Here is a 20,965-nt window from a genome sequence, read left to right as displayed (position 1 = left end):
CTCCAAGATCTTGCAAAATGTCAATCAAGTGTCACAAGTGACAACAATAGTTTGGGCCTAAAATAGATGCTGTTTTAGTAGAGTCTTCATCTTCTTATCGAGTCCACACACAAGATTAGAAGTTGTTCAGCCAGAGCTGAACGCACTTCTCGGCATCTGCACAATGGTGTCTGTCTTGCGCTTCTTGTGCTTCTTGTGCATGGTGGTGGAAAGATTTTTGAAAACAGGGCTGTGATGTGAACACTCTTTCCTTGACCCCTGTATTAGTAGATTTGTGTTAGGGGGCACACCCATGAATCCAAAGGTTGTGGAGGAAGGACTGACAATTAGTTTTAAGAGACACAGCTTGGAAACATGGTCTTTCGGCCCCACCGAGTGCATGCTGACCAGCAACCGGGAGATTCTTGCCGTATCAGGGAAAACGGTTGCCGAGTCTACACATAGACCCACCTGTACAGGAGGCCACGTTGGAAACACCGGATACAGTAGATGAGGTTAGAGGAGGTGCATGCGAACCTCTGTCTCACCTGGAAGGACTGTCAGGGACCCTGGATGGAGTCAAAGGAGGCGGTAATAGGACATGTACATTGGAGAGACAAACCATAGACTTGGTGACCATTTTACTGAATACTTACGCTCGCTGCACAAGGCCTCCTGGATCCCCGGGTTGCTAACCATTTTAACTCCCTTTCGCTTTCCCACACTGACCTTTCTGTCCTGGGCTTCCTCCATCGCCACACGTAAATTGGAGGTACAGCACCTCATTTTTCACTTGGGCTTTCTTCTTCTTCTTCTTCTTCATGCGTATGGTGTGCACAACCTAACAAAACACTACATCTATTTGTTTGTGCACGTAGGGTCGATTGCATTAGTTGAAACAGGGTGGACCACGTGAAGGTTGCAATCTCCCACCCCACTTGGGTTATAAACCCAGCGGTATTAACATTGAATTCTCCAATATTGTGTGCTAACCACAGAAGCTGATCTACATTCACATATTACAATCACTCCACACTCTTAAACCTCTACACTGTAAATAGCTCGATTGTAATCATGGATTGTCTTTCCACTGACTGGGCAGCACGCAACAAAAGCTTGTACCTCGGTACATGTGACAATAAACTGAACTGAACTGAACTGGGGGGGGTTTGAAGGACCTTGATTGCAGACATTGAGTTACATGTTCATTTGCTTCTGTAGGCCCGGTAGTTGCTGGTGTAGTTGGAGTCATTATGCCCAGATACTGTCTCTTTGGAGACACCGTCAATGTAGCTTCAAGGATGGAAAGCAACAGTTTACGTAAGTATTCCATCTTTTTCACCTTAATAAATACAGATAATGCTCAACTTGCCAGGCAGCATCCCGGGGAAAGAGAAAGACAGTGAATGCTTCTAATCCATATCCTTTCATCAATACATTAGAAACAAAACAGGTTTTAAGGTGGAGAGAAAGAGGAATGGGGGAGGAAAGATCAGAAACAATGTTCTGCGTTAGGGAAAAATACAGGAGGTGCTAAACGACAGAAGGGACATCAGCCCACAGTGGCAGCAATGTTAATCAGACAAATATTGGAGCTAAGGACATGTTGGAGATGTAAATGGGAACCGAAGAATCAATGTCTGAAATTACTGAACACAATATTAAATTCCAAAGAGTGTAAGGTGCCAGCTAAACGAATATAGGCTGCCTGTGTTTAAACAAATATTCCCAGGAGGGATGAGGAAGACTGAGGTCAGGAAGGTGGAAGAGAAGGTGGTGAGAATCTTGTGGATTGAGCAGAGATATTCAGCAAAGCAACAGCACATTTCACATTTATCTCCCCAATGTGGAAGACACAATGCCTTAAGCAACGTGCAGGATACTAAAATGAAAGGAGGGTAATTTACTTGCTGTTTCACCTGGTAAAAGAATCAAGGGTTCCAATTACCAAAATATTTTGCTGTTTTTAATACCTTTTTGTTAATAATCATTGCAAGCTTGGCTTTCCTAAATGAACATGTAGTGTGCACAGAATTGTGTACTCTGCTCATTCTGTTTTTTACACATTAATGTAAATGCGGAATACTTCATGCAGAACAAATGCCATAAACTCAGTGTTACCTTTGCCTTGGTCGGACACACACTGACAACTAACTGGAGGTTCCACGGAGAGCTGTGTGCTAGCTGCAGTGCCCATTACACTATCTCCTGGACTTCTGCTTATACCCACTGCAGCACGGAAGTTGGGTAGTTACCAGAGGGTAGATGCAGGCACATCTGATCTCCCGCTCAGCCCCTTGCACTCATCATGGGTTTCAGACCCACAGAGGTCAGGTGCACTTCGTATCTGGCCCCTCACATCATGCCGGCTGTAACTGGCTTACACAGCATATTCCCATTCATTTGAATGGCGTTGCTAATCTTCATTTGATAATTTAGTTATATATTTTTGTTTATTTGTCCTTTGTTTTGTTGTATATTTATTTACCTTTTTATCACGTGTCATTAAATGTCATTTTATCATTCTTAACCCTATTATTTTTAAGGTGTTTGTCAAAGACATTGGGAAATAGCAGTAAAGGCCTTTGACAGCACTAGCTGTCATAAAGTAATTGGGACAGTCCTGCAGCCATAGTCTAATCGTTATCTATATATATATATGTTCTATATCTATATATGTTCTCTGTTGTTTTTAAATTATTGTCTGTAACTGTGGAACTGTGCTGCTGCCTGTCTTGGCCAGGACTCTCTTGTAAAAGAGATTTTTAATCTCAATGAGACTTCTCCTGGTTAAATAAAGGTTAAATAAAAAAATTAAAAATAAAATCTACTGTATGCTGCTGAGGGCTTGTGCAGGCGAGGTCGGCACTGCATACAGGCATGGACAGCAATGGAAGAGTGTGGGGACCAACCATGAGGCATTAGCTGGGATCAATGTAATTCAGGCCAATATTTGGGAAGGGATTTGCTCAGTAACCAACTGAAGCACTGCAACAATATATAACACATGTAGAAAATTAATCAACTTTTAGCCATTGTGTGGCCAATGGAAATTACTTCCTCTAAAGCTTTAAATTTCAAGACTGAGTTTTTGAGCACTTGCCCTTTTAACCAACTTTTGCCTTCATTATTTGCACCGGCAGCAGCAGTAAGAAGCAGTCTAAACTTGTGCTTCAGCACGTCTTATGGGGAAAATCTTTGAGATGTTTGTGTACAAATTCACTATTTTATCAGCATGCAATTTGTGTTTTAAGTGGTGCCTCTAATAAAGAAAAAAATCATAGTTCTTCATAGAAATGTACACATCCATTCTAGTGCAAAGAATGTGATATGGTACTTGGTACAGTTCAAACCTGTATGTTTAGGTTTCGGTCTATTATTGCCATGTGTACTGTGGGGTGAGTGAAAAGCTTTTGCTTGTGTACTATTCAATCAAATCCGATCTGAATGTATCTGTTCCGAACATAAATGGAGATGTGTAATCCTTCATGCATTACATTTACCCATCTGTTAACTAAACAGTGACATGCCGACAGTCTGATGGGACAGTTTACACAATGATCATTGAGAAATGTGCACTGTAACTTTCATTCTTAAGGGATGCAGTCTGGATAATGAACTTATTTTGTTCTTAGCCTTGAAAATACACATGTCGCAAAGCACAGTTGATGTGTTGAGGGGATTTGGAGGATATGAAATAGTGGAGAGAGGGACAATAAAAGTGAAGGTAAGGAATCAAATCATAAACTTTTCCATCACTTAATTTTAAGTTTTTTTTCCAGTGAAACTATTTTTTAATAGTTGTGCTGGAAAAAAATGTATGCTGCTATTTGTGTATAGTTCTGTTGGTAAGGGTGTAAGATGCCTGCATTGAGCTCCATTCTGCAACATGAATTAAAAATGCCAGTACAACCTAAAGATGATCCTCTTTCAAATGTAAAAACTGATCGGGTTGATGTTGTTGTACCATTTGTTGCAGCCAAAACTATCACCACAATGTAGGCTGCCACATGTCTCCAAGATTGTTTCTATAACCACCCTGCCATTTCCATATCTGTGCCGTTTGAAAAGCTTAGTTTAGTTTAGTTTATTGCCACATGTACCGAGGTACAGTGAAAAGCATTTGTTGTGTGCTAACCAGTCAGCAGAAAGACAATACATGATTACAATCGATCCATTTACAGTGTATATGACAAGGGAATAACATTTAGTGCAAGGTAAAGCCAGCAAAGGATGTCATATGGGCACAGACACTGCTGTGCAATTGACCCACGTTAGGAGCTGAACTGATCTATATGTATGTATATATATATGATTGAAATAATCCATCTTGGGCCGAGGTTGATTCTTTCTCATCCTTCCTACCTTTCAGCAATTAAATGGATGCATAGTATATTGTATGGAGTATCTGGAGGACTTGTACACCAGATCTTCACTGCAATTTCCTGCTCTGAGTCTGGTACTGACTATTCTCCAGATACAAAGGAGAAAATCACTTCATTATTTTTCCCTTCAACAAATTAAAATATGGATTGCATGATTTGCATAAAAATACATAAATCTTAGAAAAATGACTTCATTCATACTGTTTGGTAAACCAACTTTAGACTTTAGAGATACAGTGTGGAAACAGGCCCTTCAGCTCACTGAATCCACGCAGGTCAGCGATCACTCCATACACTAACATTATCCTGCACACTGGGGACAATTAACCTACAAACCTGTATGTCCTTGGAGTGTGGAAGGAAACTGGAGCACTCAGAAAAATCCCACATGGTCACAGGGAGAAAGTACAAAATCTGAACCGACAGCACGTGTGGTCAGGATCAAACCTGGGTCTGTAGCTCTATAAGGCAGCAACTCTACCAGCTGCGTCACTGTACTGCACATGCTGTAATAATTTCCATTTATAAATTAAAAAATAATTTCAATTTTTACCATTTATGAAATAAATCCCTTGTATTTTTCAAAAGGGAAAAGGAAAGCAAGCAACATACTGGCTTAAAAGCAAAGCGGGATTTAACATGCCTTTACCAAAATTTGAATTTACTGCAGAGGAAAGTTCAATAGAGGAGGCAGACATGGATTAACTAGAGGTGAGTTTCACTTTGTATTGTGAATTCTAGCTGTGTAAACATACTGATTTAAAGATTTTGTTTGAAACCCTTCCTCATGATCCGATCTAGAACGTTTCATTCATACAGAAGGAAAGACACATTACTGCAGTGTGTTCCTTGTCCTCTGAATTCCCCATCCAATAATTACATTTAAATATAAGAATTTGAAATATCAGCGCCTTCCATAAAGAATGCTGTTATAATGTTGTTATGATGTTACAAATTATATCATGGAGCCATAGAACTGATGCAGACATCTCAGTTCTACCAGCAACAAAGGTAAGAAGGTCTCTGCACACCAATTGTCTGCAAAGTTCATTGACATTGTGTAATTGTTAAAATTAGGAACATTTCCCATTGTACAAATTCCCATTCCCATTGTACATGTTCCCATTCCTATTCCCATTGTCTTGGAGATGTTCCCAATCTTACAAGCATGAAAGAGAAATAACATTTAAAAATAAAGACATTTCCTTGGCTGTCCATTTCACCTCTTTTTTGATGCAAGCCATCTCTTTTACTCATCTTTTCTTAGCAACTTACACCTATCTTCTTTAGCCAATCCGCTGGCATCCACTAAGTAGTTTGCAGTCCCCTCTCACCTTCCCACCTCTGTCCACCCCTGGCCAACTGAGTCAACCATAAGTACCCTTCCCATTTCAATGATGGCCTTCAGTCCATATTCAATATGACCACTCCAGCCTCTTTACTCCAGCCTCTAGACCTCTGTTTAATTTAATTTAGAGATATAGCATGGAAACAGGCCACTTAACCAGAGTCCACACTGAACATCGATCACTCATTCACATTATTTTCCTTTAGTTTAGTTTATTATTGTCAAGTGTACTGAGGTATAGTGAAAAGCTTATTTGTTGCATGCTATCCAGACAGCGAAAAGGCTACACATTATTATAATCAAGCTGTCCGCAGTGTTCAGATACAAGATAAAGGGAATAACATTTAGTGCAAGATAAAGTCCAGTAAAGTCCAATTGAAGATAGTTCAAAGATCTCCAATGAGGTAGATGGTAGGTTTTGACCACTCTCTAGTTGGTGATAGGATGGTTCAGTTTTCTGATAACAGCTAAGAAGAAACTATTCCTGAATCTGGAGGTACAAACTTCTGTATCTCTTGCCTGACGGGAGAAGGGAGAAGAAGGAGTGACCAGGGTGAGACTCGTCCTTGATTATGCTGGTGGCCTTGCCAAGGCAGCATAACACTTGTCTATGTTATCCCATTTTCTCATCAACTCCCTACACACTAAAGCTAGTTTACAGAAGCCAAGTAACCTCTAATCTTGCAGGTCTTTGGGATGTTGGGGGAAACCAATTCCCCTGGAGGAAACCCACGTGGTCACAGGGAGAACATGCTAACTCCACATAGGCAGCACCCAAGTTCAGGATCAAACCCGGATCTCTGGCGCTGTGAGGCAGAAAGACTACCAGCTGTGCCACTGTGTCGACCTAGACACTCCTACATGTACTATGCCATTCTATGTGTAAAGCATGTGGAATTAATATTTGTTAGACCCTGGCACATTGTTTGCAGTACTTCTAGTCCATTCTGCAATGCCTTGTTGAAACTCGAACATTCATGGTCAGCTTTCTAACTGTAAGTTTGCCTGCAGCCAGCAACATCAGCGTCAACCCAAGAAATTCACCATCAGACCTTCCCCAAAATAAATGCACATCTCCGTTGGATCCACCTCAGAACGAGATAAAATGAAAGACAAATTCTACGGGTTAACACAAGACGCCCAATGAAACTATGGAGCAATTTTGGGCAAAAACACTAAAATTAAATGATCAATTTACCAGAAGGATGATTTTGGTATATCTACAAATCAAATTTCTTGTGAGTTTCTTGAAATGTTCCTTTGAGAGAATGTGAGAGCTTTCTCTGTCTCCCGTGCAACCTCTGGCTCATTCGTGGTAATCATGTCTGTGTTGCTGCTGTTAGGCTGCCATGGGGATTCAGGTCCTGAAAAGCATTGAGCTAGAAAGAAGAAATATATTAACTACAAATGCCTAATAATTGGTTTTAGGCTTGGTAAGATTGTGAAGTATTAATAGTAGTCTCTGGTTTTATGCCTGTTCACCAAACCAAGAATATTCCAATTTGATTCTCAGTCTGAAGAAGGATCTCAACCCGAAACATATCCCATTCCTTCTCTCCAGAGATGCTGTGTGACCCACTGAGTTAAGGGCCTGTCCCACCTGGGCGTCATTTACGTGTCATGCAGGTGGCGCATGAGGATTTTGAGCATCCCAAAACCTTGGGGCACTGCGCGCTACCACGTGCCACTGCATACGCCACCACGCCTCACCACGCACGTGTCATGCACGCCATGCGCGCGTCACGACTCGCCACCCAATTTTTAGGATACCGTGTAAATGACGCGCAAATTACGCCCAAGTGGAACAGGCCCTTTACTCCAGCTAATTGTTTCTATCTTCAGTTTAAACAAGCATCTGCAGCTCCTTCCGACACAATATCCCTTTGTCTGATTGATGCATATTATTTTTATGGCACGTTATTTGAGATAGATGCTGTTTAATGTACCTGTGCAGATGGGAGCATGTTATTTTGAGGAGGTTTACGAGATTTCTCCCAAGTTTTGAATGATGTAAAATGATTACCATTGTTTGTGATGCAGCAACATAGCGTCTAAGCTGGTGAAATAGGTAGATGATGTAGAATCTGACAGAGCAGACAGGCAGAGAACATTCGGAAAAAGATTTACAAAGAATAACCAGCAAAAATCAGAAGATTAAAAGCTGCACAATAGGTGAGAATTAGTCAAATGGGGAATATAAAAAGAAACATAGAAACATAGAAATTAGGTGCAGGAGTAGGCCATTCGGCCCTTTGAGCCTGCACCGCCATTCAATATGATCATGGCTAATCATCCAACTCAGTATCCCGTACCTGCCTTCTCTCCATACCCTCTGATCCCCCTTGCCACAAGGGCCACATCTAACTCCCTCTTAAATATAGCCAATGAACTGGCCTCAACTACCCTCTGTGGCAGAGAGTTCCAGAGATTCACCACTCTCTTTTGTGAAAAAAAGTTCTCCTCATCGCGGTTTTAAAGGATTTCCCCCTTATCCTTAAGCTGTGACCCCTTGTCCTGGACTTCCCCAACATCGGGAACAATCTTCCTGCATCTAGCCTGTCAAACCCCTTAAGAATTTTGTAAGTTTCTATAAGATACCCTCTCAATCTACGAAATTCTAGAGAGTATAAACCAAAGTCTAGAGTCTTTCTTCATAAGACAGTCCTGTCCCAGAATCAGTCTGGTGAACCTACTCCCTCTATGGCAATAATGTCCTTCCTCAGATTTGGAGACCAAAACTGCACGCAAGAAGGGTTTAGTTTTGGTGGCAGTATAACGACATAAGCCATAAATGTGGTTAGATTAAGGCATGTTTGTTGTGCGTAAATCGTGCATAAGTCACAATAAACCTGGTGAATCACTTCTCTGTGACATCGTCTGTAGAATGTTGGGTGTGAACTCATTAGCACACCTAATATTTTTCTGGCATCACCTGATGATGTTGCAATTGCACCAACTTTAACCGCGCTTACTAACTAAAATATGAAGCTTAAAGATACAGAAATAGGAATGACTAAAAACTTCTGATTAAACATGAAGGAGGTGTAACTACAGATATGCTGAAGTTGTGAATGTAGAAAGAGGCTGTTAGTGCATGGAGGCAGGATGGTGGGAAAATGGACAATAGAGGACGAGAGGCAAGCTGAGCGTAGCTGGAACGAGAGTCTTCCTTACTTGTCAAGAACATGCGCTTGAAGTAAACTTAAATCAACCATGAGCATCTTGTGATAACATCAGTCAGGTGAACAAAATGGTGGAATGACTCAGCAGGTCAGGCAGCATCTCTGGAGAAAAGGAATAGGTGACATTTTGGGTCGAGGTACTTCTTTAGACTGAGAGTCCGGGGTGAGGCGTGAAAAGGTACAGAATAAATCAGAGCCAGCACCGATAATGCAGGAAAGGTGGAGCCCACAATGGTTCATTATTGGCTGTGGAATTGATACAAATGGTGAAACTAGCAGGGCTGAGGGACAGACAGGGAATGCAAGGGTTACTTGAAATTAGATAAATCAATATTCATACCGCTGGGCTGTCCAAGTTGCCCAAGCGAAATATGAGGTGCTGCTCCTCCAATATATCCTGGTATAGTGGAGACAGAGTGGCGATAAACTAGGGTTGAACATGAGGTGCTGGAGTAACTCAATGTGTCAGGCAGCATCACTGGAGAACATGGATAGGGGACGTTTCAGGTCCAGTTAACAGGTATAATTCTCACAGGTTATTGCAGCACTTCTGCAAACCATCTTCTGGTCTATTTATAGTAGCAAGTCGGAATAGTGAGGACATCCGCTTGAGGCAGTGAAGAATTGGCACCCGCAACAATTGCTCAGCTCAGAACATTTAACTTTAAGTATCTGAATGCCTGCAAATTACTGTTTCACTTTGTATGTATCTCTTACCTTGTTTAAAGAACAATAAATGTGTCTCTTCTGCCATTATCATGTCAGGTTGAACTAATCAGGAACTGGGAACTGCTTAGACACAAAATGCTGGAGATACTCAGTGGGACAAGTAGCATCTCTGGAGAGAAGGAATGGGTGACGTTTCGGGTAGAGACATTTTTTCGGTCACTCCAGCATTTTGTGTCTAACTTCAATTTAAACCAGCATCCGCAGTTCTTTCCTACACCGGGAACTGCTTGTTCTATCAGTTATAAAGGATTGAGATTATTCTGTACTGAAAACAAAATGAGTTCAAAATGAGCTCATTTCCAGATCACCTGGGATTTCAAAGCTGCAAGCAGTGTGGTTCCGTCTGTGGTGTAGGAAGGGGTCTTAGTTAGTGAAAGGGATATAGATTAATGGCAGGGTGAATAGCTAATGGCTTTTATCTTCCCGTAGGCTTAAGATTGAAGTCCATTTAAAAACTGATCAATGTTCACAAAAATAGCTGTTAAATCATTCTCCTGTAACCCCTGTGGCAACACAGGTCTTCCTATGGACCACACATCGATTATGAGCTTGAGAGTGTTTGAACTCTCTGTCTTCTCACTCAGAGAATATTTATTGCAATTGACTGTTATTTTCTGTAGCTGGGCAGTAGCTATCACTCAGAAGAACTCTCATACATTCTGCACCGCTAACTAGTTAGAAAACCAGGAGCTAATTAAAATACTATTCCCACCATAGTGATAGATTACTAGCATTATCCAAAGATTTATTTTGTCAAATATTGTGTCATGTAATCCATGTAATAAATGAAATGTGAAATAGCAAGTTCACCCAGCTAAATATCACCACAGCTTTGGGTAAATCCACTGGCATTCTTCAGAGCTATGAATTAGTTGCTGAGCATAAATGTAACATTTCTGTGCTTACTGATCCTACTATGTACTCAATTAATTCTCCGTTACATGTTATCCATTCACTAATTAAATTTGATAATACCGTGTACTCTGTGTTGATTTGTACTATCCGTTAGGAGAACAACTATAATTGTTTCATTATAGTAATAACATCTGATTAAAATTGCAATAGCATGGCATTAGAATGAAATAAATACATCACATCACAGCACAGCAGCCACCTTGGCAATTCAGGCATTTCCATGAGCGCTGGAGCTGAATGAACAGCGCAGCAATAGAGTTGCTGCCGTACAGTGCCAGAGACCCGGGTTCAATCCTGACTACGTGTGCTGTCTGTATGGAGTTTGTACGTTCTCCCCATGACTGCGTGGGTTTTCTCCGAGAAATCTTGGTTTCCTCCCATATTCCAAAGACGTACAGGCTTGTAGGTTAATTGGCTTGGTATAAGTGCAAATTGTCCCTAGTGTGTGTAGGATAATGTTAATATGCGGGGATTGCTGGTTGTTGCAGACTCGGAAGGGCCTGTTTCCATGCTGTATCTCTAAACTAAACTATAAACTAACTGAATCTGAAAGGTGGAGCATTGTGTTGTTGGGTTTACATCACCATCTATTGGACATCTGTATAAAACTAATTTCATACCTAAGTTAGTTCTTTTTCAGTGTGAAAACTAAAACCCTCGAAGATTTCAGTTTGTAATCATGGCTTAATTAGGGCCAAGAGTAGAGCTATAATCTTCCATTACTTTCTACAATAGCTGTGCTGAATTTGTTTTGCTCTGCTCTCTGAGTCTGAAGATTAAAAATAAACACCGCCCACCACTGCTGGAGTGAGGAAAAGTTTGCCATCGGATTGAGATTTTAAGATGCACCTTTCAAAGAAATGCTGTGTTACAGAGAGAATAGGTACAGGAATAGGCCATTTGGCCCTTCGAGCCAGCACCGCCATTCAATGTGATCATGGCTGACCATTCACAATCAGTGCCCCGTTCCTGCCTTCTAAAGGTTATCCAACGGTCCTATCCATCATTTTCCCGTTGCCTACTTTATCAAAATGCTATAACAAATCATTCACCTCACAGCTGATTAAGAGCTCTTGCTGTGCATATATGAACTGCTCTAATTGCCTCTGAAATAATTTGTGCCTGCAAATTAGAAATAAAATAGCAAGTCCCACAATACTTTATATGGAGATGTGCTAAATAATTTTCTAAATGCAAGCACATTTGCAGTATATTTTGCCCAATGTTTTATATTTTGTGTGATGGTATAACATAGGGTTACAGCAGATCAATGCCCCATTTCACACCCCTCCGGATTTTTATTATCATTAAAATTGATCGATAGCCTTTTCATGATCATTATCCTTCAACAATATCGCAGCAAGCCATCAGAACGTTTGACTGCAAGAATACATCTGGCTTAAGGCTCACTCATTGAGTTGCCTTCCACTTCTGCATGATATTACTTATTGTTGGTTTACTTCTCAAGGGAACAGATTTGCAACACTGACTTGAAACAGGATCAGTGGGACCTGGCCTGAAATGTCACCTATCCATTCCCTCCACTGATGCTGCCTGACCCGCTGAGTTACTCCTGCACTTCGTGTTCTGCTCAAGATGCCACCATCTGCATTTCCTTGTATCTCTATCAGTGGATCCTGGTCCAGTCTAAAATTATAGCAAAGCTTTGAGCATTTCAATCCCAATTTACAAATAGTGCTTTGTCAGATTTGACAAAAAGGTGACTATAATGGGAGTTCTGCAATCCAAGCGTTGGACTCTGAGAGAGGAGTCATTTATAATGTTGTAGTGATTTTCCCATTCTTACAATTTTTTGCCCGCCTTATTTGTGCAGTGTATTGAAGTCTTCCTTCAACCTACATTATTCTTCCTCACTGCCCTGTATCGCAAGTTTGGGTTTCATGTGCAACTATCTTATCATGGCTCCTGTGCTCCCCTAAATAATTGATATAAACCAAGACAAATTAAATACCAGGAAGTGTAGGAAGGAACTGCAGATGCTGGTTTAAACTGAAGATAGACACAAAAAGCTGGAGTAACTCAGCGGGTCTGACAGCATCTCTGGAGACAAGGAATAGGTGAGGTTTTGGGTCAAGACCAGGAACCTCACTGCAGGTATTAGAATTCCCATTAAGTGCTATTCCTTGTTTTGTGCCACGGAGGTAACATTTACTTCCTGATCAGTCTACCATAGGCGACCTTATCCAACACCTTACTAAAATCAATGCCCTCTGGATTAAAGCATTATCTTCATTGCAGCTTCTCAGTACATTCAGTCAAGTTGCACAAAGTAGTGCTTCTCTTCATAGATAAATCTTAACTGCACTGGATTAATCTGCACATTTATAAATGATCATTAGGTTTGAAATGTTTAAGGACAAGGAAGGTCTTGCTGGGAATTTTCACTCTAAGTCCACCACCAAATTTCCGTCACCCTTGGTTCCAGAGCATTTCTGGATTATCCATTTTGGAAGGAATTGTATTGGAAGTGGGGGAGGAGGGTAGATACCAGCCCGCAAAGTTGCAGACAGGAAATTTGACCCACCGATCAGCCACGGAACTCGCTATGGGAACGGATCTGCCGTTCCGGCCGGGTCGGAGTTCCAGAGCCCCGGCTGCAAGAGGCAAATGCGACCCACCAATCAGTGCGAAAGTCCCAATGAGGTAGAGATCAGCTGTCTTAACCGTCCTCAGCAATACATTTTCGGATGGACTTCCATGGGGCATTTCAAGTGTGCTCTCAGGATTTTGTCTGGGTTAAAGGAGGCGCAGGACCATTAATTGCTGAAGAATCGGTGGTGGACCTGCACTAGCTCCAACAGACTTCAAGAAATCAATGGCATTTACATGACAGGGGCACCTCTTCTACCAGAGGCCCATTTACAGTTTCAGTATGGTGGAGAGGCTGTAAATCCCAGATTTCATCTCCACGGAAGCTGACTGATTTGATTAATATTCCCAACATTTTCTGTTTTCACTCCAAACTACAATCATAGAACATGGAACAGGAAAGCACAAGAATAGGCACTTCTGCCCACAATGTCCATGCCGAACATGATGCCTAGACTAACTCTTATCTGCCTGCACATAACCCATTTTCCTCCATTCCCTGCACAACTGTATGCCTATCCAAAAGTCTCTTAAATGTCAGTAACGTTTCACTTGAAACACCATCCCCAGCAGTGTGTTCCAAGCACCCACCACCACGTGTATAAAAAGCTTGCCCTGCACAACTCTTTAAACTTTGCTCCTCTAATGTTAAAGCTATGTTCTCTAGTATTTGAATTCTCCATCTCGTCTCCAGTTGGTTCAGAATGCTGCTGCTCGCCTTTTAACAGGGACTCGAAAGAGGGAGCACATATCGCCAATTCTGGCCTCCCTACACTGGCTCCCGGTGCACTTTCGGGTTCATTTTAAGTTACTGTTATTTGTTTTTAAATCTCTGAATGGGCTCGCCCCGCCTTACCTCTCTGAGCTGCTCCACCCATACACTCCTGCCCGGTCCCTCAGGTCAGCTGGTCAGCTGCTCCTGGAGGTACCGAGGTCTAGTTAGTCGGAGGCTCAGAGGGGATAGAGCCTTCTCTGTTGCTGCTCCGGCACTCTGGAACACCCTGCCGCTGCACATCAGACAGGCCCCCTCACTGTCCATCTTCAAATCCAGTGTTAAAACGCATTTGTACTCCCTGGCTTTTGACCATGCCTGAGGCTTTGCTTCTGTTTGTGGTGTTTTTGATGTTTCTTTATTTTACATGTCTTTTCCTACTATTTCTTTTGATTGTTATTTTTGGTGTGTATTAACTTTTTGTCAATGATTAGTGATGTACAGCACTTTGTTGCAGCTATGTTTGTTTTTAAAGTGCTCTATAAATAAAATTATTATTATTATTATTATTATCCTGGAGAAATGTCTCCATCCAGGAGACATTCTGACTAAAAGATAGAGAGGGTAAAAGATAGATAGACACCCTGACTGTCTACCCTATCTCTGCCTCTCATCATTCTAAGTACTTCTATCCCCGCAACCTCCAGCATTCCAGAGAAAACAATCCAAGTCTGTCCAATATCTCCCTGTAGTTAATATCCCCTAATCCAGGCATCATCCTGGTAAACCTCCTCTGCACCCTCTCCTAGGCATCATTACTTCCTTATGCTTATACTCAATGCCCCTAGCAATGAAGGTGATCATATTAAGGACAACTTAGTGACCAAATAGCCCACCAAATCACATATCTTTTGGGATGTAGGAACAATCTGGAGAACATGGAGGAAACCCACAAGGCGACAGGGTGGAAACGCAACTCCACGTGGACTGCGCCCAAGATCAGCATTGAATCCGGGTTTCTGGAGCAGTGAGGCAGAGACCATGCAAACAGCATTTTCCACGCTGTTAATCCAAAAATAGTTTAACATTTTTTCATATGAATTTACGTGAACATCAGGAGCAGATAGGGAGAATCAAAAAATCTCAGCCAGGAATGATTTTCTTAAACATTTATTGTTTCTTCTTATCATTTAGTAAGATTAGAAATTCCAAACAAAATATCAATAGGACATTGATTTAAATGCAGTGGAATGCACCAGATTACAAACAAGTGTGCATCAAATAATTAAAATGACGTGTTTATGGAGTCTTAAAAATTTTGTTGATAAGTTTTGAATACTTAATTTTACCAACCATATCTTTATCGTACTTTGACATTAAGTGATACATTTCATCTTCATCCAACACTATATTACAGAGTTGAAGAACTGATTGAAATTCAGGCAGCGTGAGAAATCCAGTGCTAGCTTGATCTAATTTTTTACAAACCCTGTCCAATGTTTTCCAGTTACCAGCTAACTGTAGGAGAGAGAACAAAGACATCTTAGAGACGAGCAGTACATTCAGTTCAGCAAGAACAACTTTCACCCTAGCAGGTTATCAATATCAGCAATGTTTTAAATATGTTGGTGCATGTCTTCGAATTGCAACACTGGGGATAAAAACTAATAACAGCTGGGATTTATCTCATCTTTTCAAAATTTTGAAATTTTCACGTACCACATCGATGCATCGTTCAAAATTAACCAAACTACTTTGATATAATAAAAATGAACTGCAGATACTGGTTTATACTAAAGATAGACACAAAATGCTGGACTAACTCAGCAGGTCAGGCAGCATATAACCATATAACCATATAACAATTACAGCACGGAAACAGGCCATCTCGGCCCTACAAGTCCGTGCCGAACAACTTTTTTCCCCTTAGTCCCACCTGCCTGCACTCGTACCATAACCCTCCATTCCCTTCTCATCCAAATGCCTATCCAATTTATTTTTAAATGATACCAACGAACCTGCCTCCACCACTTCCACTGTAAGCTCATTCCACACCGCTACCACTCTCTGAGTAAAGAAGTTCCCCCTCATGTTACCCCTAAACTTCTTTCCCTTAATTCTGAAGTCATGTCCTCTTGTTTGAATCTTCCCTATTCTCAAAGGGAAAAGCTGATCCCGGGAAAAGCATCTCTGGAGAAAATGGATAGATGGCATTTACAATGGGGACCCTTCTTCATTCTGACCTGAAACGTCATCTATCCATTTTGATCAAACTAGGTTTGCAATTTTTTCAAACTTATACATTAAAGTTACGATAAAATAAATTGGACAGCACTGCTTTGACAGTGGATTCAATTGAGGTAAGCAGAAACCAAGTATTGTTATTGTTGAAGTAAAGAACTGCAGATGCTGGTTAATACACAAAAGGACACACAACTCAGCAGGTCCAGTCTGAAGAAGGGTTTTGACCTGAAAGGTCACCTATCCATGTTCTCCAGATATGGTGCCTGACCTGCTGAGTTACTCCAGCACTTTCTGTCCTCTTGTTATTGTTGAGTTTGTCAGCACACTAGAGTTATAGTTGCTTACATCTTGCTATTCCACGGAGAGGGGTTTTAGCTTAGTATCAATGGCATAACCTGAGTGTTTAACCCATCCGCTGTATATGACTGTCTATCATAATATGGATTGCAGTCCTTCAGCACAATTTAGAGATTACAACTAAACAGCTTCAAATACAAATATATTGCAACATATATAGTAACTGTATATAACAATACCTTGCATCATATATAATAACCGAGAAAGTCAAGTAAAAGACACTGCTAATCCTTCTATTACCTTCCGCCGCAGTTTTACTGTAATGGTGCTCAGACCTTTATGCATGGATTCTGTGTAAGTTACTAATTCCGGCTGTAACTGTTTTTGATTCTTTAAGTTATCAAGCTTGAGCGACTTCCTTCTATCTTCAAATGGCTGGAGAAACTCAACATATGAAATCCTAAACAAAGTGCAGGCAATTAATGCAAAGAAAATTATTGCTAACTGATAACAATGCATAAGTTTAATGATAATTTTTTGACTGGTTTAAAATTGAGACCATTTCACCTAGATTTAGATAGGCAATAAAATATACTTCATACCAAACCATATGTAATCACAAATGCTGCTAACTGCAGTTGCCATTGTAACAACTGGTAGATGCAGTATCGATTATTGTGACACTCGATTGATTGATTGATGTGAACAAAACTGTGTGCAACAGCATTGGAAATAACTCGGCTCATTACAGAACGAGGCATTGAATCCTCTCAATGTTTCATGCTTGTGAACTACGACTAGTATGCTGCCAATTGGTTTTGAATGGCTTGCTGCTATTTGCCCGATAAAGGCTTCCCTTGAAAATCTGTCCTAAAAGGCATTTTCAGTTCATAGACATACTGTACATTGTAAATTGATGTGCAGCCATGTTAGTCTTTGATGTCCTCAATGTTTATCAAACACAGTGGCGCAACGGTAGAGCAGCTGCCTCACAACGCCAGAGACCCAAGTTCGATCCGGACTCCAGGTGTTGTCTGTGCAGAGATTCTATGCTCTCCCTGTGTCCATGTGGGTTTTCTCCAGGTGCTCCTGTTTCACACACATTCCAAAGATGTGCTGTTTTTTTTAAGTAGGAAGGAACTGCAAATGCTGGTTTAAACTGAAGATAGACACAAAATGCTGGAGTAACTCAGCGGGACAGGCAGCATCCCTGGAGAGAAAGAATGGGTGATGTTTCGGGTCGAGATCCTTCTTCAGATTGAGAGTCAGGGGAGGAGGAGGAGATACAGAAATAAGGAAGTGTAAGGTGTGAGAACAAGACATCAAAGGGCGTTGAGATCACGTAAAATGTAGAATCATTGTTAGCACGGAGAAGGCAACAAAGCAAACAGATATACAATGTAATCAGCGGGACAGTCAGAATGAAAGGAGAACTGGGAAGGGGGAGGGATAGAGGGAGAAGGAAAGCAAGGGTGACGAAGTTAGAGAAGTCAATATTCATACCGCTGGGGTGACAAAACTTCTTTGTGTAAATGGCACCAAAGTGTGGCCACTTGTGTGAGCTATGCAAAAAGAATTTCACTGTGCAGTATATATATGACAATAAAGAACCATTGAACCATTGTTTGGTGGGTGTCATATTGCCCCCCCCCCCCCACCCCTCCCCAGCATACGCAGAAGGGAGAAGATGTTGGAAGATTGGTGCACCATCGAGGCTAACCCAGACCTTCCCATCCATACTGACTTGAACAATCTGCCCAACATGCGCCTGAAGTCCCGCAGACCCTTCTGGTCTTCCGTTAAATCCCTGGAAGACTTTGACTCCAAGACTGAGTGGCGCAGAGCCTGGAAAGATGCTAACACCAACAACAGAGAGGTCATCTCAGACCCTACAGTGAAACCACCGGGTTTTGACCCCCATCGCAAGCAATGGCTAGCCCTGAACAGAATCCGCACCCTCCATGCAAGAACAGCCCATCACCTGCACAAATGGGGGATGACAGACAGCCCTGCTTGCGACTGCGGACATCCAGACTAGACCATCCCACACATCGTGAATGACTGCTCACTGAGGCTTTTCAATGGTGGCATTAAAGCCATCCACCCAGTAACTGATGCTGTCCTAGCCTGGATGTCTACCCTTGATCTACAACTTTAGTCTATGCATGCCATATACGAGGAGGAGAAGAAAAAGAAGAAGAAGAAGATTAGACGCCTCTATCAACACAACTTGAATATTCTGGTGTAAACCGGGTGCGGAATCTCATTTACAACCAACGACAGAAGATTTACGAACCGGTTCTGTCCATGGTCAAACTTGCTGGTGATCATCTCACAGGCCTGATCATTCAATGCCACACAAAGGTCCGTAAGGATGTCTTTGAATTCTTCCTTGCTCACAAAGCCAGTATTAAATTGGTCCAACTCATGAAAACATGTCCAAAGATCATCCAGCAAGAGCTGAACCTATAATAAGATAGGAGTTTGGTGGTTATCGGTGATAACATTACTGTATTGCCAATTTAGTCCATTTTAATCACACAAACAGCATGAACAGATTAAAACACAAAATGTTGAGGTAACTCAGGCAGCATCTCTCGAGAACGTGGATAGGTGACATTTCGGGTTGGGATCCTCAGACTAATTTTTGAAGGGGGGGGGGGGAGGGGGGGGGGGGAGAGTGGAAGAGAGGAGGGGCAGGACAAAGCCTGGCAGGTAATAGGTTGATACAGATGAAGGGGAGGGAGTTGAACAAGAAATTAATCTGTTCATTGTCAATGGAAGAATTAAGTAAAGTAATTATTGACACTGAGAGAGAGAGATGGTGCTTATGAATCCTTACAGTCTATTATTCAGCAGTCAGAAGGCTGAGTCAATTTAAACAGCAGAGAAACATAAACTGCACCAACTACTTCCAGTGACAACCAGATAATTTCCCAAATACAGTGGAGTAAACATGTCACTGTGACATGTAAATTAGTGCATCAAATCAACCTCAGTCACTTGCAGCAGTGTGGTGATCATGTTTGATTGAGAGAAGAATTCCACATCCATCTCCATTCATCTTGACTGACATTGTCACTGTAAAACAACTGGGATGAAATATATCCTTCAATTATCCACAAAAGGTGATGCTTCATTGTGAAAAACAGATATAGATAGAGTCGTACAGTCATAGAGCATAGAAACAGGCTCTTCAGCCCAACTAGACCACACCACCCAACATGTCCCATTTACATTAGTCCCACCTGCCTGCATTTGGTCCATATCCCCCTAAACCTGTCCTATCCACGTACCTGTATAATTGCTTCTTAAACGCTGTGATAGTACCAGCCTCAACTACCTCTTCCGGCTGTTCGATCCATACACCCATCATCCTTTGTGTGAAAAAGTTACCCCTCAGATTCCTATAAAACCTTTCCCCCTTCACCTTAAACCTCTGATTCTTGACTTCCTTACTCTGGGCAAGAGACTGTGTGTGTATACCAGATATGATCAACTAAAGAGAATAAACAGATACTTTGCCCTGACTTGTGTATCCATTGCGACCTGAATCTGAGTGCATGGTGATTGAATAGAATAAAGCAACCATTAAATCATATTTATGTGCAGATTAATCACACCAAATGCAAACACCTATTAATTTATTTTAAATGAATTATTACTCAACCTTAGCTTGCAGATGATTTTCGACGATCTCAGTATCACAATTCAGCTTTCTAGATCGAATCAGAAAGTCACTGTCACCTTTAACTGGTGGACACATTTTTGCATTTGGGAAACAAGCTGATTTAGGTGAGAAGCCAAAGTGACGAACAAACTCATGGAAATCCAAAGTATTATTCTGGTTGGTAATTAAAGTGGTCCAGAGGTTATTGACTTCATCCCTGGAGATTGGTGGGTAAATGTCGAACCTGTGTGAAACAATACACTGTGAGCAATTTACTGGAATAAAAACCTATGACTATGAAATGTGCAATTCTGTTAATTATAGCAAAACAAAGAATATGTTTCCTTAACTGTTTCATTAGCTGGTACATTGATTCAGGAGAAAGTTGCTTTGTATTCATTGAATCCAGCCTAGTAAAATTTTCTTCCACCAATTGGTAACGCTTTTTCAAGATATTCTGTATAATTTTTGAGGTCTAGTGGAAGAAATTTATAAATTTTGATGAAATGAAATAGCACATGTTACAATCTGAATTACTTCCCGGTGTTTAACACAACCTTATACTCTAAATACTGAGGTTTGCATTGTCACAAAAAATATATACAATACAATACAATACCATTTATTTGTCATTTGAACCTCACATGAGGTTCAAACGAAATTTGGTTTCTGCAGCCATACAAGAAAAGAACCAAGACACACACCAACACAATTTACACAAACATCCATCACAGTGAATCTCCTCCTCACTGTGATGGAAGGCAAAGTCTTGTCTCTCCCCTGCTCTCCATTCTTCTCCTGATGTCAAAGTCAAAGCCCCGGGCGGGCGCTAGCAAGTCCGCGGCAATTTAAAGCCGCGCCGGGCGATGTAAGGCCCTGCTCCAGGTCACTTTC

The 20,965-nt window shown here is 41.3% G+C and overlaps 3 protein-coding genes across 3 annotated transcripts in view; 1 reads left to right on the top strand and 2 right to left on the bottom strand.

Annotated features, from left to right (window-relative positions):
• The window catches only part of gucy2g (guanylate cyclase 2g), a 46,016-nt gene extending 41,745 nt beyond the window's left edge, over window positions 1–4,271 (top strand). The window contains 2 exon segments of the mRNA XM_055647459.1: window positions 1,201–1,299; window positions 3,615–4,271. Coding sequence (XP_055503434.1) covers window positions 1,201–1,299; window positions 3,615–3,742 — 227 coding nt within the window. The 3' untranslated portion in view covers window positions 3,743–4,271.
• A 2,113-nt stretch (window positions 4,272–6,384) lies between these two features.
• The window catches only part of prdx3 (peroxiredoxin 3), an 82,418-nt gene continuing 67,837 nt past the window's right edge, over window positions 6,385–20,965 (bottom strand). Inside the window, exon 8 of the transcript XR_008724670.1 lies at window positions 6,385–6,395. The gene's annotated coding sequence lies outside the window, so the exon portion shown is untranslated. The remainder of the gene's footprint in view (window positions 6,396–20,965) is intronic.
• LOC129704022 (EF-hand calcium-binding domain-containing protein 6-like) overlaps window positions 14,832–20,965 on the bottom strand; it is a 33,274-nt gene continuing 27,140 nt past the window's right edge. Inside the window, exons 14-18 of the mRNA XM_055646843.1 lie at window positions 20,422–20,546; window positions 20,072–20,315; window positions 18,698–18,867; window positions 16,702–16,861; window positions 14,832–15,378 (exon numbers count right to left, since the gene is read on the bottom strand). Coding sequence (XP_055502818.1) covers window positions 15,160–15,378; window positions 16,702–16,861; window positions 18,698–18,867; window positions 20,072–20,315; window positions 20,422–20,546 — 918 coding nt within the window. The 3' untranslated portion in view covers window positions 14,832–15,159. The remainder of the gene's footprint in view (window positions 15,379–16,701; window positions 16,862–18,697; window positions 18,868–20,071; window positions 20,316–20,421; window positions 20,547–20,965) is intronic.

This window comes from Leucoraja erinacea, chromosome 15 (genome assembly GCF_028641065.1).
Source record: "Leucoraja erinacea ecotype New England chromosome 15, Leri_hhj_1, whole genome shotgun sequence".
Classification (NCBI taxonomy): domain Eukaryota; kingdom Metazoa; phylum Chordata; class Chondrichthyes; order Rajiformes; family Rajidae; genus Leucoraja; species Leucoraja erinaceus.
The sequence above is the reverse complement of the archived record's forward strand: the minus strand, read 5'-3'. Positions and strand labels throughout refer to the sequence as shown.